This window comes from Gorilla gorilla, chromosome 11 (genome assembly GCF_029281585.2).
Source record: "Gorilla gorilla gorilla isolate KB3781 chromosome 11, NHGRI_mGorGor1-v2.1_pri, whole genome shotgun sequence".
In the NCBI taxonomy this organism is placed as follows: Eukaryota; Metazoa; Chordata; class Mammalia; order Primates; family Hominidae; genus Gorilla; species Gorilla gorilla.
The window spans coordinates 19,412,836-19,439,845 of record NC_073235.2 but is presented as its reverse complement, the minus strand read 5'-3'; the positions used below and the strand labels follow the sequence as shown (position 1 = coordinate 19,439,845).

Genomic DNA, 27,010 nt, shown 5'->3' with positions numbered 1-27,010 from the left:
TTATTTACTGTTTTATATTTTTGTTATGGAAATCTTAAAAAATATACAAGTAGAGAGTGTACTATAACAATATAATAGTGTAGCTCTCTGTTCTTGTTCCATCTCTTCCCCTCCATTTGTTTTAAGCTGGAGTCTTTTTTCCCCCAAGTACATCTCAAGCCATTTTTAAAAGGAACCCAGCATCACCTTATTTCTGTCCCCCCACCACCCTGCCCATGAACTGCCCCTCTCTCCCCAAAAAGGTGCTCAAAACTGTCAGAGCACCTTGCTTCTGACAGCCTCAAAGTATTCAGCCTTACCACCAAGGCAAGCACCCACCTGTTTCCTTGCTCCCTGAGTGAGAGACACATCTGAATCCTGTAGATGAGCCAGCACTAGTCTTAGCAAAACCAAGGTCGTTGTGGTCATGCTGCCATCACACTGCCAAAAGATCAGGGCCTCCAGAGAGCTGGGAGCACCTGACCCTGGCCCAGGGAGGTGGAAAAATTGACCGTGGGGGTTTTGAGTGCAGAAGGTTCAAGGGTAAAAGTTTTTCTCCCACAATAAATGCACCTCCAGGAAAACACAGCCCCTGGAGGCCTGACCACTGCCAAGCCTGTGAGCTCTACCTCTCCAGGCCATTTCTGCTACCACTTTTATCTCCCAATTTAAAAGCAGGACTCCTTGCGACCCTGCCCAGAGAATGGGGTCAGAGTTATTGGAGATTTGCTAGCAGATGGAGGTATCCTGAGCTACTAAGGCCAGTGGAACAAGGGCAGGAGGCACAGTTAGAAGCTTTTGAAGATGACCCCAGAGGGAACATGAAATGATGCAGAGGTGACTTGTGCCACTGGATGTCAGATTCTACAGGCAGAGGATGGGACAGTGACCTCCCTCAGTGATAACCCGTAGCACATGCCATTGATTTCATACAGTTCGGTTTTAAGGAAGGGCAGGTTATCTTTTTTTCTTTTTTTTTTGGAGACAGAGCCTTGCTCTGTCACCCAGGCTGGAGTGCAGTGGCACAATCTCGGCTCACTGCAAGCTCCGCCTCCTGGGTTCATGCCATTGTCCTGCCTCAGCCTCCCGAGTAGCTGGGACTACAGGCGCCCGCCACCACGCCTGGCTAATAATTTATATTTTTAGTAGAGACAGGGTTTAGTAGTAGCCAGGATGGTCTCGATCTCCTGACCTCGTGATCCACCTGCCTCAGCCTCCCAAAGTGCTGGGATTACAGGCATGAGCCACTGCGCCCAGCCCCATTATCTCTTGATGAATATCTCTTATCCTATTTTCTGAGTTTCTTTCTTAAAGACAAGAATATTCTTAACTTTCACTGTTAGAACTCTATGTGTTTTGCCTGCTATGTAAACTAGGGCTCCCTTTTATCTCTTTTTAGGCTGCTGTCTCCACTATGTGTTTTGCCTGCTATGTAAACTAGGGCTCCCTTTTATCTCTTTTTAGGCTGCTGTCTCCAAAGCCTTTCCCCACTCCCTCACCATAGTAGGCCAAGACTGGCAGATAAGTGTGCTTTCTGCTTCTATCCCCTTGAAGTTTCATAGACTTCATGAAGTCTTTTGGAATGACAGTGCCTATCCTCTCATCCTGTTTTCAGTCTGACAGCCCAGAAGTGGAGCATCATTATAGTTATATTGGTGTTGATGTCAGTAGGTCATCAGGAAGCTTCACCATGCTGGCGGCAGCATGCCAAGAGACTGTGTTGGCCGGGAGATGTCTCCCATAGGGATATGGGAAGGGCTTTGAGACCATCTTGGCCTCACATGGGTGCTAATGTAGTCACCACTCTCTCTATACTCTCTGCTTTCCCTCCAGGAGGGCCGCAAGAATGAGATGCTGCTGTCCAAGGTGAAAGCGAAGGCCTCCTGAACATCCCCAGCCGTGGTTGTATGTCATTGATTTTACTTTTAAGCACCGTGTATCAACTACAAGATCATGAAATGGTTCTGAAAGCGACAGTAGAGAGATGCAGTTGTGATGATTTCAACAACCTAGATGTTTTCTTTCTCCTCTTTGCTTCCATTCATCTCTGTTGGCTGCTGTTGATGGAGTCAGACAGTAAACACGTGGCTTGGATAACACCCATCATCCTATGAAGAATATGGGGAGTACTTGTTCTCTGTTGATTCAACTTTTATGTCTCCAGTAACATTGCGCTTATGAAGGTACCTGTATTTGTATGGACTGTGAATAAAGAAGAACTCATTTGTTTAGCAAGTGTTAGTTCAGCAACCACTGAGAAATAAGCACTGAGGAAGATTCAGAGACATGTAAAACACAGTTCCTACTGCACAGGTACCCAGCAGGTGGCCCAGGGAGGCAGATACAGCACACTTGACCACAGAACTGGGCTATCCAAGATGTTTTTCAGTAAACAGAAGGCATTTAGCTGAAATGATCAGCCCATGTAGTGTTGGTCACTTGGGCCTTTCACCTGCCATGGTACCTTTTGTTCCCAGCTCCTCCAGGTGCCAGCCAGCAGGCTTGGTGGTGACAGCAACTGGAATGAAAATTCAGTGTTGTTTTAATTTTTATACGTTACTCAAGTTTATTTCTCAGAAAATTGAAAACAGACCTTGTGCTGAGGACACTTCAATAAAAATTATACCTTCCCCTGCCCCAGTGTTCATGTGAGTCACAGCATGCAGAGGGGCTGTGCATCCCCCTCATTGAAGGCACATTTGATGAGGCTACGCTGCAGATGGGTCATGGTCTGAGCCAGGAGAGAGATAGACACTGTTCCCTGCACTCAAGGCAAGTGGGGTGTCAGGAGGAAGAGCAGTAGGGTTTGCAGAGATCCAGGGAAACTTCCTGGAGGAGGCAGCATTTGAGCCCTATCTAAAGTGAGAATCGGATGTTGATAGGAAGACTGTTTTAAATGAAAATACACTATAATTAAAAACCCAAGAGAGTGCAGAGGAGTACAAGGCATGCATGTTGGGAAAGGAGGGGATAAGCTAGTCTCTGCAGGAGGCTTCAGAGACCCGTCTGGGAAGTAGGGCTGAGACTAGGCTTTGGAGGGCCTTGAAGGGCAGCTGAGGGTTGATTTTAATCCTTGGAAATGACCAGTGCAGATCAAACATGGAGCTCCTGCTGCCCTGGTCCTCAGGAGTCTGGTAACTCAGTCATGTTCTGTAGGTTTGTGCTCCATTTTGCATAAATCTTGCAAACATACCAGGTGGCAGGTTTGGACAGTAACACAAAAGCTTAAACATGTCAAGCAAGTGGGGCATTCAGCAGCCACAGAAATGTGTTCATTTTTAGTTCCCTAATGGATGTGATTAAGCAGGGCTGATGTGTACAGATTTAAAAACACACACACGTGCTGGATTAAAAACAGCCACTGGTTTCAATGCCAGGGCCAGCAAGGCCTGCCTGAGCCTTGCAGCAGCGTGCAAATAGAAACTGCCACCTGCGAGTGCTTCTTGGGCTATGTGCAGCTCCACCTCAGCTGGTCCCTGAGCCGTGGTCATGTGGGGGTTTTGAAGGGCTAAGTTGAAGCAAGTAGTTGCAAAAGAACAGGTGGCACTCTGAGGGCAGGGGAAGGAGACAGAAGTTTGACTGCGTTTGAAATTATTTCAGTCAGGGAAACATCTGCGTTGTCTTGTTAAGCAGCTTGTAGGCCCACCCCTGGCTAACTGAACTTTGTGAGCAGTTGGGGCAGTTATTTGAATATTTGTCCAAAGGTGGTAGGGAGGCAGATGACATTGTGGGGTTATTGGAGTCCACCTCTGTGCTGATGGGGAAAGTATGGCATGATGAATCCAAAGCAACCAGTAATTCTTTTTGAAAGTGCAGGCATTTATTTTGAGCTGTATTTCACAGGAGTTTCATTTGGTTTGGTTTTGGTATAGAGAGGTGTCCATAGATCTCTATTCCCTTTTTTTTTTTTAATCCACAAGGCCTACTACGGATAAATCAGTTTCTGTTGCCTGAATACACTTTGAATTAGACTACAGAAGCCAGTTTGAGCTCAAATTTCACACTTGCTGCAGACAACTCTCAGTGTGGACAGTGCCTTTCTGAGTAATTAGGATGTTATATGACTTTTTGGTGAAGCCGTATAGGCTAAGGAGATGCCCCAAGGCCCCTGATCATTTCAGAAGCCACCTGGAGCACCAGAAGGGGTCATCTTCCCAGGGCTATGGCTCTGTGTGCTTAGACATAGTATGGAATTGTGCTCTAAGCCCACAGGCTTCTCCAGAGTTAAAAGGAAGCAAGAACATCCTTAAGTTACTTTTTCAAAATGTGCACTTCAGGAGGAACCAGGTTTCCCCAGGAGAGACAGGCTCCCTGCTCAATCAGCACAGGGAGTTGCTAGCGGGCAGGCTGCCCAGTGCTGTGGAATCTCCGCCAGCCTCTGGGTTGGGGGCTCCCTCCCACTTCTTGCTTCTTATGGAGTACATGGGACTGCTCTGCTTTAAGCCGCAATCAGAGCTGTTGTGAGCAGGACAAGATTGCGTGATCACGAGGTGCGTGGGGAGATGCTAGGACATTTGTTGATGTCTTTGACCTGTGCTCCGTCTCTGTTGGATGACTGGGGTTAGCTAACACCACTAGAGGGAGGTACAGAATGTTAAACAGTCATCAGAGTCACACTGAGGGTTGTTTTAACAGAGGGCGAATTCCCAGTTTGTCAAACATATCTCTGTTAGAGTCCGAAGTTCATGGTTTTAATGGTTCTAGCTCGTAGCCCTTACGTATTTTCAGGATAGCTGGGTCCTGCCAGTGTCCGCTGAGTCCGTCAGCACAACCAGAAGGTCCAGGGTCCAGGCATGGGAAGCATTCTCTGACAATACCGAGCCCTCGGGACCTCCTGAAACCTTGAGCAGAGGCTGGAGAAGACCTTCAGACAGTCCTTTTACTACCTCACAAAGTGCCATGCCCGGGACCTCAGACCTCAGGGTTGTGACGTTGTTGATGTCGTCAGGCCCCAGTACATCTCTAGTGACCGAAGCAGACCTGCCTGAAAGGGCACTCTGGACAGTGAGCCCTGGCTATAACCTGTGCCCTCATATTTCTGCTGCCTCATATGGTCTTGTTTGCCCACTCTGTAGGTGACTGATGATCACCCTAAAAGGGAGGTAGGTATCTAGCAATAGCACAGTTACTTTGAGCCTGACCCCTTGTTCTGAAGTGCAGATGTTGAAACATGCATTGAGGAAGAACACTTTAAGGAAGCACTTTATGATTTACTCATGGCTGGTGTTGGCCTCAAAGTAAAAGAACATCTTAATGCAGAACAGTACAATAAAGAGCCCCATAGGATGGATGCCATCATCTGTCCCCATGGTTGGGATTGCCAAGGAAAGTGCCTTGTTCCGTGCATCTTCGGAATCCCCCAGGCCCTCTCTTGATCCTTTTCATGAAGTCCAGAGCATTCCTTCTATGACAGGCTGAAGATGCATTGTAAAAGGTAATGCTATAATAGTATTCCCTCTTCTCACAATAAATGTGCAAAACTGGAGGATCTGGTGCTGATCTGCAGCATACTTGACAACACAGGGAATACCGTGGATGTTCCACGCCAGCCTTACATCCGTCCCCAAAATGTGCCGAGCTCATTGCCTGCCCATGTCCAGTGGCCCTGGGCAACAAAAGTGAGGGCCTGTCTTACCACACTCTCCCCAGCATCTAGCTCAAGGTAGATGACTGACTGGGAAATTCCGGTTGGATAAAATGGCTTTTCCACGTTGCAACTTTGCATCTCTATTAGGAAAATTTAGATTGAACCTTTCCTCTACTTGATGCTTAGTTTGAGAACAGTTTTCACAACTTTAGAGGGTCTCTCTCAGAGTATGTTATACTGTAACCTTGAAGTTTGAGATGAAACAAGGTGTCAGAGATTTTGAATCTTTCAAAGGAATTGCCTTTTACAGATTTTTTTTTTTTATTCCCTAAGAAGGGAAAAAGAGAGGGAAGAACTACACTAATGTTAGAGATAAGATATGTTTTGGCTCAAAATGTGTCATGAACCTAAAGGTAACTTGATGGGCAGAAATGTCTCAGCCATGTGAACCAAGAAGTGGGACCACAGTGCAAGGCTGTGGGTGGCAGCACTAGATATGGTGGTGGCAGGAGTGTGACATGTAGGCATTCCATGGGGGACAGCTGGACGGTGTCTATCAAAAGTGCAAATGCGTAAGCTTTTTGAACTAGCAATGCTGCTCCTAAGAATTGTACCTGTGTACAAGGTACTTGTGTACAAGAGTTTTTGTTGAAACATTGTAATAGCAAAAAGTTGGAGAGTGCCACCAATACAGGGGAATGGTTAAATACATTATGGCCAGCTTAAACAATGGAATAGTTTGCAGAAATTTAAAACAATGGATCCTGTGTGTGTGTACTACTATAGAATGGTCCCCAAGATGCATGATTAAGTGAGGAAAAAAGAAGCCCATGGTATCCTAATGTTTGGAATGGAGAAAGTATGTAGATATATGTGTGTGCATATGTTTTCACACTGACATATACACGTGTATATCATATGTCCACCTGCATATGCCTAGGATGTCTCTGGGAGGATATCTAGCAGCCCGGCAGCCTGAATTGCCTCTGGGAAGAGGGGTGGGAATGACTTTTCAATGTACACCTTTTGTACCTTTTGAATTTTGTACCATGTACATGTATTATCTATTAAAAAATAGTTCTTAATTTTTAATTTGGTATACTTTTCTTAATAGAACCAAAATGGAAGAAAATTCTGATTCTCTAAATCTGCTTTCTTAAAGATAAAGCCTTTGATTCAAAAGTAGTGAGACTCTTTCTTGGGTCTTGAGGCAATGGGCCATGCAAAGGGAGGTGTCCTTTTCTGGTGGAATAGAATGCGGCAGTGAAGCAGAGGCTGGCTCTGCTCACACTCTGGGAGCATTTGGGGCTGGCAGAGGGAGGGATGGGGATGGGGAAATGGATGGTGATATGGCTAATCACTGGGACAGACGGGCTGCTGCAGGGTTCCGTCCGTCTTACAAAAATCACAGTGCATCCCTGGTCCTCTGACTTTTGGGGTACAAAAGATGATAGGCATACCTCTGAGTCATGATTCAAGGGGGGCTGTTAACATCCTCCAGAAGCCGTGCCCATCTTGTGTGGAAACCTGCTGTGGGTGAGCCTTCCCCACCCCTGCCTTCTTTTAAAAACCAACACAACTCTGATTTTGTGCAGCTCCGAGGTGGCCGTGTGTCAGCCCCAGGAGAGGAACATGACAGCTTTTCCAGTCAGGGGAATCTCACTTTTTTTGGCCAACTGCTGGTTTGCGGATGGATGTCTAACCCAGTTATGGCCAGTTTTGGGGAGACGACTGCTGAACTTCTGGGAAAGACTTTCCTGATGATCAGTGAGAGATGCACTAGGAGAGTTTCACCCTTTCTTCCTGTGGTAAGTTATGGAGGAGGGACAGGGTTTGAGCAACTTCAGCCATCTTGAGACCATGAAAAGAGACATCCCAACACACTGAGGTTGGCAGAGGGAAAAGGTGGAAAGAGCCTGGCTCTCTGAAGGCATGATGAGCCTCTCAACCACACTGAGGCCCACCTGCTTCCATATTCTTGTTCCATGAGAAAAATGAACCTCTGTTAGCTTGTGCATTCAACCAACAAATACTCGAGTTTCTTCTATGTGTCAGGCCCTGAGAATATAGCAGTAAAAAAAGCAGACAAGAGAACCTGCTTTCCTGGAGCTACTCTCCAGTGGGAAAAAACACACAAACAAGATAAATACGTAAATATTGTCATGTGGTACTTCAACATGCTGATTAAAGCACGGAAGGTATCAGGAGTGTCTGGTTTGGTGGTGGCTGCAATTTTATACTGAGAAGTGAAGGAAGGCCCCACTCACTGACTAGTGAGGGAGTGAGTATATGGATACCTGTGTAAAGAACAGTCCAGGCACAGGGGATAGCAAGTGTAAAGGCCCTAAGGTAGGAGCATACCCAGCAGGTGAGTTTGAGGAACATGAAGGAGACCTGTGTGGGGAGCCACTGGAGGGTTTTTGAGAAGGAAAGCAATGTGATCTGGGTTCATTTTTGTTTGTTTGTTTGTTTGTTTGTTTTGAGATGGTGTTTCGCTCATGTTGCCCAGGCTGGAGTGCAGTGGCACGATCTCGGCTCACTGCAACCTCCACCTCCCGGGTTCAAGTGATTCTCCTGCCTCAGCCTCACGAGTAACTGGGATTACAGGCATGTGCCACTACACCTGGCTAATTTTATATTTTTAGTAGAGATGGGGTTTCTCCACAGTGGTCAGGCTGGTCTCGAACTCCTGAGCTCAGCTGATCCACCCGCCTCAGCCTCCCAAAGTGCTGGGATTATAGGCGTAAGCCACCATACCCGGCCAATCTGGCTTCATTTTAATAGGCATCCCTACACTGGTGCAGTGGCTCATGCCTGTAATCCCAGCACTTTGGGAGGCTGAGGAGGGGAGATCGCTTGAGCCCAGAAGTTCAAGACCAGCCTGGGCAATATGGCGAAACCCCGTCTTTACTAACAATACAAAAAATTAGCCAGGCATGGTGGAGCACACCTGTAGTCCCAGCTACTCGGGAGGCAGAGGTGGGAGTATGGGTTGAGCCTGGGAAGTCGAGGCTGCAGGGAGCCATGTTCACGCCACCACACTCCAGCCTGGGCGACAGAGTGAGACTGTCTCAAAAAATAAAAATAAATAAAAAATAAGGATCCCTCTGGAGGCTGTGTTGACTATAGGGAGGGCAGAAGCAGGGAGCCCAGTTAAGAGACCCCTGAAATAGTCCAGATTTAAATATAACTGAAAGGAAAGTTTTATAAGACAATACTTAGCCTTTTAATACTACACTCTGATTTTTTTTCCTGTTTTGAAAATGCTGAGCATTGAAGTGCTGCTTTCCATCATCCCATCATAGCAGATGCCTTTTCATGGCAGGTGGAATGTACTTCCCCTTGACTCCGGGCTTTTGCTTGTCCTGTGGGTTAGCTGACTTGACACAAGTTTTGAAAGTATGCTTGCACGGTTGGGTTTACCTTCTTGCCCTTCTCTCTTGAGAAGAACGTACCCTGTTAGCCCAAGGACAGGATGAAGGACAAACAGAGCAGGCCTAGACGCAACCTGAAGCTTGAAGCCAAGCCTAGATGAGCCCTGCCTAGATCAGTGAAATCCCAGCCAACTCAGGCATATAAGCAACAAATAAAGACTTGCTATATGCCACAGAGACTTCGTAGTAATTGCACATGACTATTGAGAATGTCACTGATTGAGCCAACTACCAAATTGGTTTCATGATAGGTTGTGACCTGGAGTTGAAAAGATACCTCTCAACACCACTCAGGTGAGAGGCCAGAAGAGCAGCCTCTGGGGATGGGACCTAAATGTGGAATAGACACTCACAGAGCACAGCCATCATGATAAGAATCCACAGTCCCTCAGACAAGACCAGGCATGGTAGCTCATGCCTATACTTCCAGCAGTTTGGGAAGCTAAAGTGGGAGGATTGCTTGAGGCCAGGGGTTCAAGAGACCAGCCTGGGCAACATAGGAAGATCCTGTCCCTATACAAAAAATATTTTAACTTTCTACATATGGCTAGCCAGTTTTCCCAGCACCATTTATTAAATAGGGAATCCTTTCCCCATTGCTTGTTTTTCTCAGGTTTGTCAAAGATCAGATGGTTGTAGATAGGCGGTGTTATTTCTGAGGGCTCTATTCTGTTCCATTGATCTATATCTCTGTTTTGGTACCAGTACCATGCTGTTTTGGTTACTGTAGCCTTGTAGTATAGTTTGAAGTCAGGTAGCATGATGCCTCCAGCTTTGTTCTTTTAGCTTAGGATTGTCTTGGCAATGTGGGCTCTTTTTTGGTTCCATATGAACTTTAAAGTAGTTTTATCCAATTCTGTGAAGAAAGTCATTGGTAGCTTGATGGGGATGGCATTGAATCTATAAATTACCTTGGGCAGTATGGCCATTTTCACGATATTGATTCTTCCTACCCATGAGCATGGAATGTTCTTCCATTTGTTTGTATCCTCTTTTATTTCATTGAGCAGTGGTTTGTAGTTCTCCTTGTAGAGGTCCTTCATGTCCCTTGTAAGGTGGATTCCTAGGTATTTATTCTCTTTGAAGCAACTGTGAATGGGAGTTCACTCATGATTTGGCTCTCTGTCTGTTGTTGGTGTATAAGAATGCTTGTGATTTTTGCACATTGATTTTGTATCCTGAGTCTTTGCTGAAGTTGCTTATCAGCTTAAGGAGATTTTGGGCTGAGACAGTGGGGTTTTCTAGATATACAATCATGTCATCTGCAAAGAGGGACAATTTGACTTCCTCTTTTCCTAATTGAATACCCTTTATTTCCTTCTCCTGCCTAATTGCCCTGGCCAGAACTTCCAACACTATGTTGAATAGGAGTGGTGAGAAAGGGCATCTCTGTCTTGTGCCAGTTTTCAAAGGGAATGCTTCCAGTTTTTGCCCATTCAGTATGATATTGACTGTGGGTTTGTCATAGATAGCTCTTATTATTTTGAGATATGTCCCATCAATACCTAATTTATTGAGAGTTTTTAGCATGAAGGGTTGTTGAATTTTGTCAAAGGCCTTTTTTGCATCTCTTGAGATAATCATGTGGTTTTTGCCTTTGGTTCTGTTTATATGCTGGATTACATTTATTGATTTGTGTGTATTGAACCAGCCTTGCATCCCAGGGATGAAGCCCACTTGATCATGGTGGATAATCTTTTTGATGTGCTGCTGGATTCGTTTTGCCAGTATTTTATTGAGGATTTTTGCATCAATGTTCATCAAGGATATTGGTCTAAAATTCTCTTTTTTGGTTGTGTCTCTGCCTGGCTTTGGTATCAGGATGATGCTGGCCTCATAAAATGAGTTAGGGAGGATTTCCTCTTTTTCTATTGATTGGAATAGTTTCAGAAGGAATGGTAGCCATATGTAGAAAGCTGAAACTGGATCCCTTCATTACACCTTATACAAAAATCAATTCAAGATGGATTAAAGACTTAAGCGTTAGACCTAAAACCATAAAAACCCTAGAAAAAAACCTAGGCATTACCATTCAGGACATAGGCATGGGCAAGGACTTCATGTCTAAAACACCAAAAGCAATGGCAACAAAAGCCAAAATTGACAAATGGGATCTCATTAAACTAAAGAGCTTCTGCACAGCAAAAGAAACCACCATCAGAGTGAACAGGCAACCCACAAAATGGGAGAAGATTTTCACAACCTACTCATCTGACAAAGGGCTAATATCCAGAATCTACAATGAACTCAAACAAATTTACAAGAAAAAAACAAACGACCCCATCACAAAGTGGGTGAAGGACATGAACAGACACTTCTCAAAAGAAGACATTTATGCAGCCAAAAAACACATGAAAAAATGTTCACCATCACTGGCCATCAGAGAAATGCAAATCAAAACCACAACGAGATATCATCTCACACCAGTTAGAATGGCAATCATTAAAAAGTCAGGAAACAACAGGTGCTGGAGAGGATGTGGAGAAATAGGAACACTTTTACACAGTTGGTGGGACTGTAAACTAGTTCAACCATTGTGGAAGTCAGTGTGGCAATTCCTTAGGGATCTAGAACTACAAATACCATTTGACCCAGCCATCCCATTACTAGGTATATACCCAAAGGACTATAAATCATGCTGCTATAAAGACACATGCACATGTATGTTTGTTGTGGCATTATTCCCAATAGCAAAGACTTGGAACCAACCCAAATGTCCAACAATGATAGACTGGATTAAGAAAATGTGGCACATATACACCATGGAATACTATGCAGCCATAAAAAATGATGAGTTCATGTCCTTTGTAGGGACATGGATGAAACTGGAAACCATCATTCTCAGTAAACTATCACAAGAACAAAAAACCAAACACCGCATATTCTCACTCATATATGGGAATTGAACAATGAGAACACATGGACACAGGAAGGGGAACATCACACTCTGGGAACTGTTGTGGGGTGGGGGGAGGGGGGAGGGATAGCACTGGGAGATACACCTAATGCTAGATGACGAGTTAGTGGGTGCAGCACACCAGCATGTCACATGTATACATATGTAACTAACCTGCACATTTTGCACATGTACCCTAAAACTTAAAAGTATAATAATAAAAAGAAAAATTAAAAAAAATGTTTTAAAAATTAAAAAATAAATTCCCTCAGACATGCCTAAAGAAACATGGAGGGCATATTCAAAGGGAGAAAAGTAGCATACTTTATACATTATACATGACCAAATTAATAAAACTCTTCCATTAGCCACATCCATCCTACAGACCTGGAACTTTGTGAAATTAAATTGTGATACCTTAGAAAATAAATCCACACAGGAAAGAGATGAATTCCTCTAACAGCCTCCCAACTCCATCTTAGTGATGTTCTATAGGCAAAGGAGATAGAGACAGGACAGAGACATTACACTTACCAAGGATGTTCCTAGAATGTTAACTGGAAATCAGATGTGTTTATATCAGTAGAATTCCATTCCGAATACTCTGAATTAAAAGGAATCATAAGTGCATCCTTGCATAAAGTCAATCATCAACTGATCCGTTTCAGGAATTAAACATTTTGTAATTATTGTGAGCACTTGAAGAAGGCTTTACTAACTGAAGAAAAGTTTGAAGCCTAAAATGTCCAGCAGAAGTTGCCACCAACTTAGCAAGCAAATAGTTTTCTTTTAAGGAAATCTAAACATACATGTGATTCCCTCTGCCTGAGATGCTTCCATAATGAGAGCACGTTAAGTCAAACCCCTGCCAAATAAACATTAAAAGCACACTATCCAATAGCAAGAGTAAACCAAAAAATTCTATAGGTGCCTACCCAACGATACCCAGACTCTCCTTGAAACCTTCTTCCTGGAATCCAACTAGAATCATGCAAGAGGATTCACTATATCACGTGTAGTCTGCAAAGGTTCATGCAGATCTCATGCTGCAAAATGCAAGCCAAAGTTGAAACATGGAGTCTAATCAGGTTTCTATTAGGTTCCTTTCATCTTTCTCATGTTTGGAAACAGGCAGACTTGAGTCCAAATACCTGTCTGCTGTGTACTCACTATGTGACCATGGGCAGCCTACTCACCCTCTTAGAATATAGTTAAGTGAGGACTATATTTACCTTATACAGTGAATGCAGGAGTAAGTGATCATTTGTATATAAAGCCCAGTACAACAGCTGTGCATGATGGGGGCTCAATAAACACTACTTTTAAAATTTATTCCTGAATGTGCATTTTATGAAGGGAGAGGTGGGGAGATTACTAATACCCCCTATTATCTTTCAGTCAATGAGGGAAAATCCTCAGTAGACCCAAGATTGAGCTCTGACCCTTAAAAGACAACAATGATGGATGACTGAATATATAATTTGACTCGTAACTACATACCTTACCTGTTCCACCTCCTACAGGTTGTCAGTCACCTGCTTATTACTTTCTTCCCTGCCTTAATTCACGAGATTTGAGGTGGCTTGTAGGAAACATGCAGAATAACAGTAAACTATAAACTGAACATAAAACACTAGGATAGGGAAATCTAAAATTGGAATTATAGACTGGCTGGAAACATTATACACAAATAAGCAGGCTACTGGGTTTTATATAAATTCCAGAGTTAAGCCAACAATTTGGTTCTGTGCTTCTTCTTCATCAAAATGAAAATATAAACACAGTCAATTAATAATCCTCATTATCATGAAAAGAAAACATGTCTTCACAAAGAATGCAATAGGATAATTAACTACATCCTTATACGACATGCACTGATGAGTTTTATAAGAACTATTCCAACTGATAGAAAAAGAGGGAATCCTCCCTAACTCATTTTATGAGGCCAGCATCATCCTGATACCAAAGCCTGGCAGAGACACAACAAAAAAAGAGAATTTTAGACCAATATCCCTGATGAACATCGATGCAAAAATCCTCAATAAAATTCTGGCAAACCAAATCCAGCAGCACATCAATAAGCTTATCCAGCATGATCAAGTGGGCTTCATCCCTGGGATGCAAGGCTGGTTCAATATACACAAATCAATAAATGTAATCCAGCAAATAAACAGAACCAAAGACAAAAACCACATGATTATCTCAATAGATGCAGAAAAGGCCTTTGACAAAATTCAACAGCCCTTCATGCTAAAAACTCTCAATAAATTAGGTATTGATGGGACGTATCTCAAAATAATGAGAGTTATTTATGACAAATTCACAGCCAATATCATACTAAATGGGCAAAAACTGGAAGCATTCCCTTTGAAAACTGGCACAAGACAGGGATGCCCTCTCTCACCACTCCAACATAGTGTTGGAAGTTCTGGCCAGGGCAATCAGGCAGGAGAAAGAAATAAAGGGTATTCAATTAGGAAAAGAGGAAGTCAAATTGTCCCTGTTTGCAGACGACATGATTGTATATCTAGAAAACCCCATTGTCTCAGCCCAAAATCTCCTTAAGCTGGTAAGCGACTTCAGCAAAGTCTCAGGATACAACATCAATGTACAAAAATCACAAGCATTCTTATACACCAATAACAGACAAACAGAGAGCCAAATCATGAGTGAACTCCCATTCACAGTTGCTTCAAAGAGAATAAAATACCTAGGAATCCAACTTACAAGGGACGTGAAGGACCTCTTCAAGGAGAACTACAAACCACTGCTCAATGAAATAAAAGAGGATTACAAACAAATGGAACAACATTCCATGCTCATGGGTAGGAAGAATCAATATCGTGAAAATGGCCATACTGCCCAAGGTAATTTATAGATTCAATGCCATCCCCATCAAGCTACCAATGACTTTCTTCACAGAATTGGATAAAACTACTTTAAAGTTCATATGGAACCAAAAAAGAGCCCACATTGCCAAGACAATCCTAAGCTAAAAGAACAAAGCTGGAGGCATCATGCTACCTGACTTCAAACTATACTACAAGGCTACAGTAACCAAAACAGCATGGTACTGGTACCAAAACAGAGATACAGACCAATGGAACAGAACAGAGCCCTCAGAAATAATACCGCACATCTACAACAATCTGATCTTTGACAAACCTGACAAAAACAAGAGATGGGGAAAGGAGTCCCTATTTAATAAATGATGCTGGGAAAACTGGCTAGCCATATGTAGAAAGCTGAAACTGGATCCCTTCCTTATACCTTATACAAAAATTATTTCAGGTCCAGGCTCAGTGGTTCACGCCTCTAATCCCAGCACTTTGGGAGGCTGAGGCAAGCGGATCACAAGGTCAGGAGATTGAGACCATCCTGGCTAACACGGTGAAATGCTGCCTCTAGTAAAAATACAAAAAATTAGCCGGACGTGGTGGCAGGCACCTGTAGTCCCAGCTGCTTGGGAGGCTGAGGCAGGAGAATGGCTTGAACCCGGAAGGCGTAGCTTGCAGTGAGCCAAGATCGCACCACTGCACTCCAGCGTGGGCAACAGAGTGAGACTCCATCTCAAAAATAAATAAATAAATAAATATATTAATTCAAGATGGATTAAAGACTTAAATGTTAGACCTAAAACCATAAAATCCCTTGAAGAAAACCTAGGTAATACCATTCAGGACATAGGCACGGGCAAGGACTTCATGTCTAAAACACCAAAAGCAATGGCAACAAAAGCCAAAATTGACAAATGGGATCTCATTAAACTAAAGAGCTTCTGCACAGCAAAAGAAACTACCATCAGAGTGAACAGACAACCTAAAGAATGGGAGAAAATTTTTGCAATCTACTCATCTGACAAAGGGCTAAAATCCAGAATCTACAATGAACTCAAACAAATTTACAAGAAAAAAGCAACCCCATCAAAAAGTGGGCAAAGGACATGAACAGACACTTCTCAAAAGAAGACATTTATGCAGCCAAAAAACACATGAAAAAATGCTCATCATCACTGGCCATCAGAGAAATGCAAATCAAAACCACAATGAGATACCATCTCACACCAGTTAGAATGGCAATCATTAAAAAGTCAGGAAACAACAGGTGCTGGAGAGGATATGGAGAAATAGGAACACTTTTACACTGTTGGTGGGCCTGTAAACTAGTTCAACCATTGTGGAAGACAGTGTGGTGACTCCTCAAGGATCTAGAACTAGAAATACCATTTGACCCAGCCATCCCATTACTGGGTATATACCCAAAGGATTATAAATCATGGCTGCTATAGAGACACATGCACACGTATGTTTATTGCAGCACTATTCACAATAGCAAAGACTTGGAACCAAGCCAAATGTCCAACAATGATAGACTGGATTAAGAAAATGTGGCACATATACGCCATGGAATACTATGCAGACATAAAAAAGGATGAGTTCATTTCCTTTGTAGGGACATGGATGAAGGTGGAAACCATCATTCTCAGCAAACTATTACAAGGACAAAAAACCAAACACCACATATTCTCATTCATAGGTGGGAATTGAACAATGAGAACACTTGGACACAAGAAGGGGAACATCACACGCCAGGGCCTGTTGTGGGGTGGGGGGAGGGGGGAGGGAAAGCATTAGGAGATATGCCCAATGTAAGTGACACTTAATGGGTGCAGCACACCAACATGGCACATGTATACATATGTAACAAACCTGCATGTTGTGCACGTGTACCCTAGAACTTAAAGTGTGTGTGTGTGTGTGTGTGTATGTATATATATATATATATATATATATATATATATATATATATATATAAAGAATGTTTCCTGTATCTTCCAATGAAAAAGGTCAGAATTCCAAAACACAACTCCAAGAAGGCCATCCAGGGTACCATACTAATTACCTTCATGATGTCCAATCTCTAGCAACAATGGAAAGGTTGGACCATATATTCTTCCCAGACTCTCTTCAGAATTCCTCCATTTAGTAGGGTTGGCACCTATCAGGGCTGAACTCTATATGGCTTGCGGTTATACTGGTCCATGATCCACAATTGCATAAATACAAAGAGTTGAGAAAACAAGTGTGTGTAACTCATTTTACAACACAATTGATCTGGCTCAAATGACCTGCACTAATATGAGGCTATTTCTAGTCCTTTTCTCACAATGTATATATTCATACATCTTACTGCAGAAATACTCAAATTACTGATTACATGCTGCTATCCTAGACCCAGTCAGGGGTGTTTTCTAACTTACGGACTATACCATACATGTCTACATACTATATATGGCTTTTTAAACCCAAAAAGTAATTCTGGATTCTGAAACACCTCTGGTCCCAAAGGCTTTGGAAAAGGAACTGTGGGCCTGTATTCTCTAATAAACCTTAAAATACTGGTACTCTTTAGTGTAAGGGTGAAGAATGTCTATATAACTCAGATATCAAATGAAACAATGGTGGAGCAGACCCTTTTTTGCAAATTAAAAAGCCTAATCAATAGACAGCTATTCTGCTTCCAAAATCAGGTAGACTGTGGCCAAGATGATGTAGTCCATCCCTTGGATTCCTATACATCTGGGCCACATTTAACATTTTCTGGAAGGCCATGAGTCACTATGGCAGTTTTGGGTGGGAGTGAGGGGTTTTTGGTTTTGAATCCTACAATAGGCATCATTTTTTCCCATCTCAGTGTCATATGTAGGTGTGTGTATACCATAAGAATGATTCTGAGCCTAGAAATGAATTGCCTGGCAAGCTTTAAAAAACACTGTTGCCTGGGGTTTCACCTCCCAGAAATACTAATTTAGTTGGCCTAAAGAGCAACCTGAATATCCAGAAATATCTCTCACTGATGAAAAGAAAGTCATCTAGACAACTGAAGAGATGGATTACCAGACCTCTTCTTTGAGAGCCTGATTCAGTAGGTATGGTTTGCACTGAACACCTTTTTTTTAAGACAAAACTTCAGGCATCCTCATCTTCTCACAAATTGGGATACACTATCCTGTTGGGGAAGCGTAAGAGGCTGAGGAAGATAAGCTAAGTAAGGTGAATAAAAGATGTAGAGAGGGCTCTTTCACAAAGGAGAAAGTCTCCTGAGTGGGCCACCAAACAGATCACTGGGGCCCTGTGCAGAGAATCCCCCTTCTGAGGAATAAACTATTGACAAAGGAAAAACAAATCAGCTTCAAGTCTTACATCAATTTTAAATAATCAACAGTAGCTGCCTAGAGTGCTGTCCTGGAAAGGATTCCGAGACCAAGTTCCTGCTCAGTGGGGAGCCAAGCCATGACCAACTGGCAATGTCTGCCATGCACATGGGAAGAAGGCATAGTTACAACATCTACCAGACCTTTGCTGTCTTTCTTGAGAACCTTGGCTCTGCTGCTTCTACAGTCCAGGCCCAATGGTATAACTCTCAGTACAGCATTAGCACTCAGCTGTGGAGGGAAGAATCTCAGATCACTGATGAAAAAGTCCCCTAAGTTCCTTCCTCCTTAAAATCTACCCATGTCTCTCTAACCCCTGTGTTCATCTCTGCTTAGTAAAGAGGCTCTTGAAAGCATTGCTGTAGTTCTTGTTAAAAGCTGTGTAAATCAGGGGGTTGAAGAAAGAATTGGAGTAGCCAAGACACAGAAATATGCTTTTCCAGATGGGGGGCAGGCTGCAGGCACAGAGTGGGCTGATGAGTTCCCTCAGGAAGAAGGGGATCCAGCACAGCACAAACACGCCAATCAGAATTCCCACCATCATGGCTGCTCGCCTCTCCTTCTGCTCCCGCCAGGAGTCCCCGCTCACCTGGAAGGACACCGTTGCTTTGCAATGTGCCGTGAACACCACTTCAGCCTCATCAGGTGCTTCCTTTACCTTGGAACAAAGAAAATAATGGAATTAAAAAATAAAACAGAAAAACAAGGAAGAAGCTGAACAAACCAGAAAGACAACAACTCCTCTTAGATTTGTCAGAGAAGTGAGCTCACAGGGCTAAATGCTGCTCCAAAAATGGTCAGGTGAATATAGAGCATAACAGCTTACCAGAGCAAAAACCCACAACCAGAAACTTCTGCAGGAAGCAGTGCTGGGGTAAGAAAACATAAGCTCTAATTGACAAATTGCTGGAGGCTCAGTGTGGAAAAATCTGACAGTTAAAAAATCCAGGAAGACTTAGTCATGGAAGGGGGTAGAGGTGTACATTTTTATGTTTTATTATCTCCAGGGTCTCTATCAGGTCCTCACAGTGAATACTGGAGAAAAGTCACCTTGTGCTTTTGGCAAGGGGAAGGGAAAAGAATCCATTTTGAAATATGCCAAACCATTCTGTTCTTAATATGGCTTACTATCATGAGAATTAACTTACCAGAGCCTAACCTGAGGGCTTTTATCAGAGCCCAATCTACCTGGAGGAAGGGAAATATCCACCTCCAGTCCCTGTAGCCATCCCGCCCCACCTAAGGGGGAAGTAGGACTGAGAAGCACTAGTGAAGTTTACAGTCCAGGCACACAGGCTAAAAAATAGCTGAGACCTAATCACAGGGCTACAGAACACTTCCCCTTCTCCCATACCTCACCACCATATTAACTAAAGGCCCATCTACCACAGTTCCTTTTACCCAGTGCATCATGCCTACCTTTCAACAAAAAATTACAAAGCACACTAAAAGGCAAAACACACAGTTTGAAAAGACTGAACAAGCAAGAAACCAGAGTCATAGATGGCCATGATGTGAGAATTATCAGGCAAGGAATTTTTTTTTAATTATACTTTAAGTTTTAGGGTACATGTGCACAATGTGCAGGTTAGTTACATATGTATACATGTGCCATGCTGGTGTGCTGCACCCATTAACTCGTCATTTAGCATTAGGTATATCTCCTAATGCTATCCTTTCCCCCACCCCACAACAGTCCCCAGAGTGTGATGTTCCCCTTCATGTGTCCATGTGTTCTCATTGTTCAATTCCCACCTATGAGTGAGAATATGCCGTGTTTGGTTTTTTGTTCTTGCGATAGTTTACTGAGAATGATGGTTTCCAGTTTCATCCATGTCCCTACAAAGGACATGAACTCATCATTTTTTATGGCTGCATAGTATTCCATGGTGTATATGTGCCACATTTTCTTAATCCAGTCTATCATTGTTGGACATTTGGGTTGGTTCCAAGTCTTTGCTATTGTGAATAATGCCGCAATAAACATACGTGTGCATGTGTCTTTATAGCAGCATGATTTATAGTCCTTTGGGTATATACCCAGTAACGGGATGGCTGGGTCAAATGGTATTTGTAGTTCTAGATCCCTGAAGAATCGCCACACTTACTTCCACAATGGTTGAACTAGTTTACAGTCCCACCAACAGTGTAAAAGTGTTCTTATTTCTCCACATCCTCTCCAGCACCTGTTGTTTCCTGACTTTTTAATGATTGCCATTCTAATTGGTGTGAGATGGTATCTCATTGTGGTTTTGATTTACATTTCTCTGATGGCCAGTGATGGTGAGCATTTTTTCATGTGTTTTTTGGCTGCATAAATGTCTTCTTTTGAGAAGTGTCTGTTCATGTCCTTTGCACACTTTGTGATGGGGTTGTTTGTTTTTTTCTTGTAAATTTGTTTGAGTTCATTGCAGATTCTGGATATTAGCCCCTTGTCAGATGAGTACGTTGCGAAAATTTTCTCCCATTTTGTAGATTGCCTGTTTGCTCTGATGGTAGTTTCTTTTGCTGTGCAGAAACTCTTTAGTTTAATGAGATCCCATTTGTCAATTTTGGCTTTTGTTGCCATTGCTTTTGGTGTTTGAGACATGAAGTCCTTGCCCATGCCTATGTCCTGAATGGTAATGCCTAGGTTTTCTTCTAGCATTTTTATGGTTTTAGGTCTAACGTTTAAATCTTTAATCCATCTTGAATTAATTTTTGTATAAGGTGTAACGAAGGGATCCAGTTTCAGCTTTCTACATATGGCTAGCCGGTTTTCCCAGCACCATTTATTAAATAGGGAATCCTTTCCCCATTGCTTATTTTTCTCAAGTTTGTCAAAGATCAGATAGTTGTAGATATGTGGCATTATTTCTGAGGGCTCTGTTCTGTTCCATTGATCTATATCTCTGTTTTGGTACCAGTACCATGCTGTTTTGGTTACTGTAGCCTTGTAGCATAGTTTGAAGTCAGGTAGCGTGATGCCTCCAGCTTTGTTCTTTTGGCTTAGGATTGACTTGGTGATGCGGGCTCTTTTTTGGTTCCATATGAACTTTAAAGTAGATTTTTCCAATTCTGTGAAGAAAGTCATTGGTAGCTTGATGTGGATGGCATTGAATCTACAAATTACCTTGGGCAGTATGGCCATTTTCACGATACTGATTCTTCCTACCCATGAGCATGGAATGTTGTTCCATTTGTTTGTATCCTCTTTTATTTCATTGAGCAGTGGTTTGTAGTTCTCCTTGAAGAGGTCCTTCACGTCCCTTGTAAGGTGGATTCCTAGGTATTTTATTCTCTTTGAAGCAATTGTGAATGGGAGTTCACTCATGATTTGGCTCTCTGTTTGCCTGTTATTGGTGTATAAAAATGCTTGTCATTTTTGTACATTGATTTTGTATCCTGAGACTTTGCTGAAGTTGCTTACCCACTTAAGGAGATTTTGGGCTGAGACAATGGGGTTTTCTAGATATACAATCATGTCATCTGCGAACAGGGACAATTTGACTTCTTCTTTTCCTAATTGAATACCCTTTATTTCCTTCTCCTGCCTAATTGCCCTGGCCAGAACTGCCAACACTATGTTGAATAGGAGCGGTGAGAGAGGGCATCTCTGTCTTGTGCCAGTTTTCAAAGGGAATGCTTCCAGTTTTTGCCCATTCAGTGATATTGGCTGTGGGTTTGTCACAGATAGCTCTTATTATTTTGAGATACGTCCCATCAATACCTAATTTATTGAGAGTTTTTAGCATGAAGGGTTGTTGAATTTTGTCCAAGGCCTTTTCTGCATCTATTGAGATAATCATGTGGTTTTTGTCTTTGGTTCTGTTTATATGCTGGATTACATTTATTGATTTGCATATATTGAACCAGCCTTGCATCCCAGGGATGAAACCCACTTGATCATGGTGGATAAGCTTATTGATGTGCTGCTGGATTCGCCTTGCCAGTATTTTATTGAGGATTTTTGCATCAATGTTCATCAAGGATATTGGTCTAAAATTCTCTTTTTTGGTTGTGTCTCTGCCCAGCTTTGGTATCAGGATGATGCCGGCCTCATAAAATGAGTTATGGAGGATTCCCTCTTTTTCTGTTCATTGGAATAGTTTCAGAAGGAATGGTACCAATTCCTCCTTGTACCTCTGGTAGAATTCGACTGTGAATCCATCTGGTCCTGGACTCTTTTTTGTTGGTAAGCTATTGATTATTGCCACAATTTCAGAGCCTGTTATTGGTCTATTCAGAGATTCAACTTCTTCCTGGTTTAGTCTTGGGAGGGTGTATGTGTCCAGGAATTTATCCATTTCTTCTAGATTTTCTAGTTTATTTGCATAGAGATGTTTGTAGTATTCTCTGATGGTAGTTTGTATTTCTGTGGGATTGGTGGTGATATCCCCTTTATCATTTTTTATTGCGTCTATTTGATTCTTCTCTCTTTTCTTCTTTATTAGTCTTGCTAGTGGTCTATCAATTTTGTTGATCCTTTCAAAAAACCAGCTCCTGGATTCATTAATTTTTTGAAGGGTCTTTTGTGTCTCTATTTCCATCAGTTCTGCTCTGATTTTAGTTATTTCTTGCCTTCTGCTAGCTTTTGAATGTGTTTGCTCTTGCTTTTCTAGTTCTTTTAATTGTGATGTTAGGGTGTCAATTTTGGATCTTTCCTGCTTTCTGTTGTGGGGATTTAGTGCTATAAATTTCCCTCTACACACTGCTTTGAATGTGTCCCAGAGATTCTGGTATGTTGTGTCTTTGTTCTCATTGGTTTCATAGAACATCTTTATTTCTGCCTTCATTTCGTTATGTACCCAGTAGTCATTCAGGAGCAGGTTGTTCAGTTTCCATGTAGTTGAACGGTTTTGAGTGAGTTTCTTAATCCTGAGTTCTAGTTTGATTGCACTGTGGTCTGAGAGAGAGTTTGTGATAATTTCTGTCCTTTTACATTTGCTGAGGAGAGCTTTACTTCCAACTGTGCGGTCAATTTTGGAATAGGTGTGGTGCAGTGCTGAAAAAAATGTATATTCTGTTGATTTGGGGTGGAGAGTTCTATAGATGTCTATTAGGTCTGCTTGGTGCAGAGCTCAGTTGAATTCCTGGGTATCCTTGTTAACTTTCTGTCTCGTTGATCTGTCTAATGTTGACAGTGGGGTGTTAAAGTCTCCCATTATTAATGTGTGGGAGTCTAAGTCTCTTTGTAGGTCACTCAGGACTTACTTTATGAAACTGGGTACTCCTGTATTGGGTGCATATATATTTAGGATAGTTAGCTCTTCTTGTTGAATTGATCCCTTTACCATTATTTAATGGCCTTCTTTGTCTCTTTTGATCTTTGTTGGTTTAAAGTCTCATTTATCAGAGACTAGGGTTGCAACCCCTGCCTTTTTTTGTTTTCCCTTTGCTTGGTAGATCTTCCTCCATCCTTTTATTTTGAGCCTATGTGTGTCTCTGCACATGAGATGGGTTTCCTGAATACAGCACACTGATGGGTCTTGACTCTTTGTCCAATTTGCCAGTCTATGTCTTCTAATTGGAGCATTTAGTCCATTTACATTTAAAGTTAATATTGTTATATGTGAATTTGATCCTGTCATTTTGATGTTAGCTGGTTATTTTGCTCATTAGTTGATGCAGTTTCTTCCTAGCCTCAGTGGTCTTTACAATTTGGCATGATTTTGCAGTGGCTGGTACCGGTTGTTCCTTTCCATGTTTAGTGCTTCCTTCAGGAACTCTTTTAGGGCAGGCCTGGTGGTGACAAAGTCTCTCAGCATTTGCTCAGACAAGGAATTTTTTTAAAACTATGATTAATAACGGCTTTAAAATAAAAAGGAGACAATATGTAAGAATAGATGAATAATGTAAAGCAAAGAAATTGAAATTCTTAAAAAAGAATTTTTTAAATGTTAGATAGCAAAACACCAAAAGAAATGAAGTTTCCCTTTCATAGGTTCATTAGTAGACTGGGCACAGATGAGGAAGGAACCTCTGAGCTTGAGGATATGACATTAGAAACTTTTGAAACCAAAACAGAAATAGAAAAAAGATATATAAAAATATAATAGTCCAGAGTGGTGAGACAACTACAAAAGTTGTAAATACACTTAATGAGAATACCAGAAGGAGAACAAAGAAAGGAACATAGGCAGTATTTGAAGCAATAATGACTGACTATTTCCCCTAGTTATTATCGGACACCAAACCACAGATCCAGGGAGGTTAAAGAAGAATAAATGCCAAAATATAAAATACAGACACCTAGGCATATCATATTTAAACTTGAGAAAAGCAAAAATAAAGACAAAAATCTTGGAAGAAGCCAAAGGGAAAACCTATAGATAGCAAAGATAAGCATTACATCCAGCTTCTCTTCAGAAACAATACAAGCAACCAGAGTGTGAAGTAAAATATTTAAAGTGTTGACAGAAAAAAAATCCACCAACCTAGAATTGTATATCCTGCAAAATTATCCTTTAAAAATGAAGGAGAAAAAAAAAACGTTTATCAGACAAAAATTGAGGGAATCTGTTGCCGGTAGACCTGCCTTGAAAGAAATGTTAAAGGAAGTTCTTCAGAAAAGGAAAATTATATATCAGAAACTCAGATTTATGTAAAGAAAGGAAGAGCATCAGATAATTAATAAGTAAAGATACAATAAAAACTTTTACTTTTCTTATTTGATCTAACAAGTTTGTTCAAAAAATAATAGCAACAATGTATTTGAAGATATATATATATACATATACACACACACATACACACACTTATGTAAGCTATATGTAAATGAAATTAATGACAGCATGATACAAGAAATGGGAGTGAGGGATTAGAATTATTTTCTTATTATGAGATATGTGTACTACCCATGAAATAATATAGTGTTATTTGAAAGTGGAGCTGCATTAGTTGTAAATGCGTATTGCAAACTCAAGGGCAACCACTAAAAAAAAAGTGAAGAAGTATAACTAATATGCTAAGAAAGGAGAGAAAATGAAATAATATTCTCAATTAAAACTATAAAGGGCAGAGCTGAACACAGTGGCATAGACCTATAATCCCAGCTATTCAGGAGGCTGAAGCAGGAGGATTGCTTCAGGCTCAGGAGTTTGAGAACAGCCTGGGCAACATAGCAACATAAACAAACAAACAAGAAACCTACAAGGGGCAGAAAAAGAGTGCAAGAGAAAAATAGGAACAAAGAAAAAGGACAACAAATAGGAAACAGTAACAAATATGGTAAATATTTATTTATGTCAGTAATCACTCCAAACATCAATGGTCTAAAGGCATTAGCTAAAAGAGACTGTCAGAGTGGATAAAAAAACAAGACAACTATATGTTGTCTACAAGAAACCCACTTTAAACATAAAGACACATATAGATTAAACGTAAAGGGATGGAAAAAGATATACCATGCTAACACTAACCAAAAGAAAGAGGGAGTAGCTAATTTCATTTCAGGCAGAGCAAACTTCAAAGCAAGGAAAGTTATCAGAGACAGAGGGGAACACTACACAATGATAAAGTCAGTATTCCAAGAAGACATAACAATTTTTAATGTGTATGTGCTTAAAAACAAAACCAAAATATGTGAGGCAAAAACTGATAGAACTGCAAGAAGGAACAGATGACTTCATTATTATAGTTGGAGACTTCACCACTTCTCTATGATAAATGGACAAATAGAGCAGGTAGAAAATCAGTAAAGACATAGATGAACTCAACAAGACGTAGTTGAACTCAACAACACCATCAATCACATGATATAATTGACATCTATAGTACTACATAACCTACAACAGTAGATTACACATTCCTCTCAAGCTCACCTAGAACATTCACCAAGACAGACCACATTTGGCCATAAAACACACTTTAACAAATTTAAAAGAAGAGAAAGCACGCAAGGTCTGTTTTTTTTTCCACAAAAAGAATAAAAAATTCTCAAATACTTGGAGACTTAAAAAACACTTTGAAATGACACATGGGTCAAAGAAAAAAATTGAGGAAAATTTTAAAATATTTTCAACTAAATGAAAATGAAAACAAACATCAAAATTTGTGTGATGCTGCAAAATAGTACTTAGATGAAAATTTATAACACTTTATATATTTATATATATTAGAACAAATATCTAAAATCATTAATCCAAGCTTTCACCTGAGGAAACTGATGAAAAACAAGGGCAAATTAAATCCAAAATAAGCAGAAGAAAAATAAAAATTAGAGCAGAAATCAATGTGTGAAAACAGGAAATCCATAGAGAAGACCAATGAAACCAAAAGCAGGTTCTTTAAATAAAAAAATAAAATTAATAAACTATAGCCAGGCTAAGAAAAAATCTAACAAATTATAAATACCAGAAATGAAAGAGGAGATAACACTATAGATCCCATGGACATTAAATGGACAAAGGAGGCTGGGCACGGTGGCTCACGCCTGTAATCCCAACACTTTGGGAGGCCAAGGCAGGTGGATCATGAGGTCAGGAGTTCGAGACCAGCCTGGCCAACATGGTGAAACCCCGTCTCTACTAAAAATACAAAAATTAGCTGGGCATGGTGGCATCTGCCTGTAATCCCAGCTAGTTGGGAGGCTGAGACAGGGGAATCACTTGAACCCAGGAGGTAGAGGTTGCAGTGAGCTGAGATCCTCCCACTGCACTCCAGCCTGGGCAACAGAGCAAGACTCCATCTCGGGATAAAAAAAAAAAGGACAAAGGAATACTATGAACAACTCTATGCTCACAAATTTGATAACTTAGATGAAATAGACCAGTCCCTTCAAAGACACAAGCTTGAGAGACATAAGCTGCCAAAACTCACACAAGAAGAAATAGAAAATCTGAATAGGCCCATAGCTACTAAATACAGTGAATTAATAATAACCTTTCAAAACAGAGAACACCAAGCCCAGATCGGTTCAC

At 41.5% G+C, this 27,010-nt stretch overlaps 2 protein-coding genes across 4 annotated transcripts in view; one reads left to right on the top strand and one right to left on the bottom strand.

Moving 5' to 3' along the window:
- CCDC93 (CCC complex scaffolding subunit CCDC93) overlaps nt 1-6,748 on the top strand; it is a 94,239-nt gene extending 87,491 nt beyond the window's left edge. For all 3 annotated transcript variants that reach the window (XM_019022647.4, XM_019022648.4, XM_063694708.1), the window contains one exon: nt 1,813-6,748. In XM_019022647.4, the coding sequence (XP_018878192.2) occupies nt 1,813-1,866 (54 nt within the window). In that variant the 3' untranslated portion in view covers nt 1,867-6,748. The remainder of the gene's footprint in view (nt 1-1,812) is intronic.
- An 11,684-nt stretch (nt 6,749-18,432) lies between these two features.
- LOC101148012 (5-hydroxytryptamine receptor 5B-like) overlaps nt 18,433-27,010 on the bottom strand; it is a 45,739-nt gene continuing 37,161 nt past the window's right edge. Inside the window, 1 exon segment of the mRNA XM_004031663.5 lies at nt 18,433-18,768. Coding sequence (XP_004031711.4) covers nt 18,433-18,768 — 336 coding nt within the window.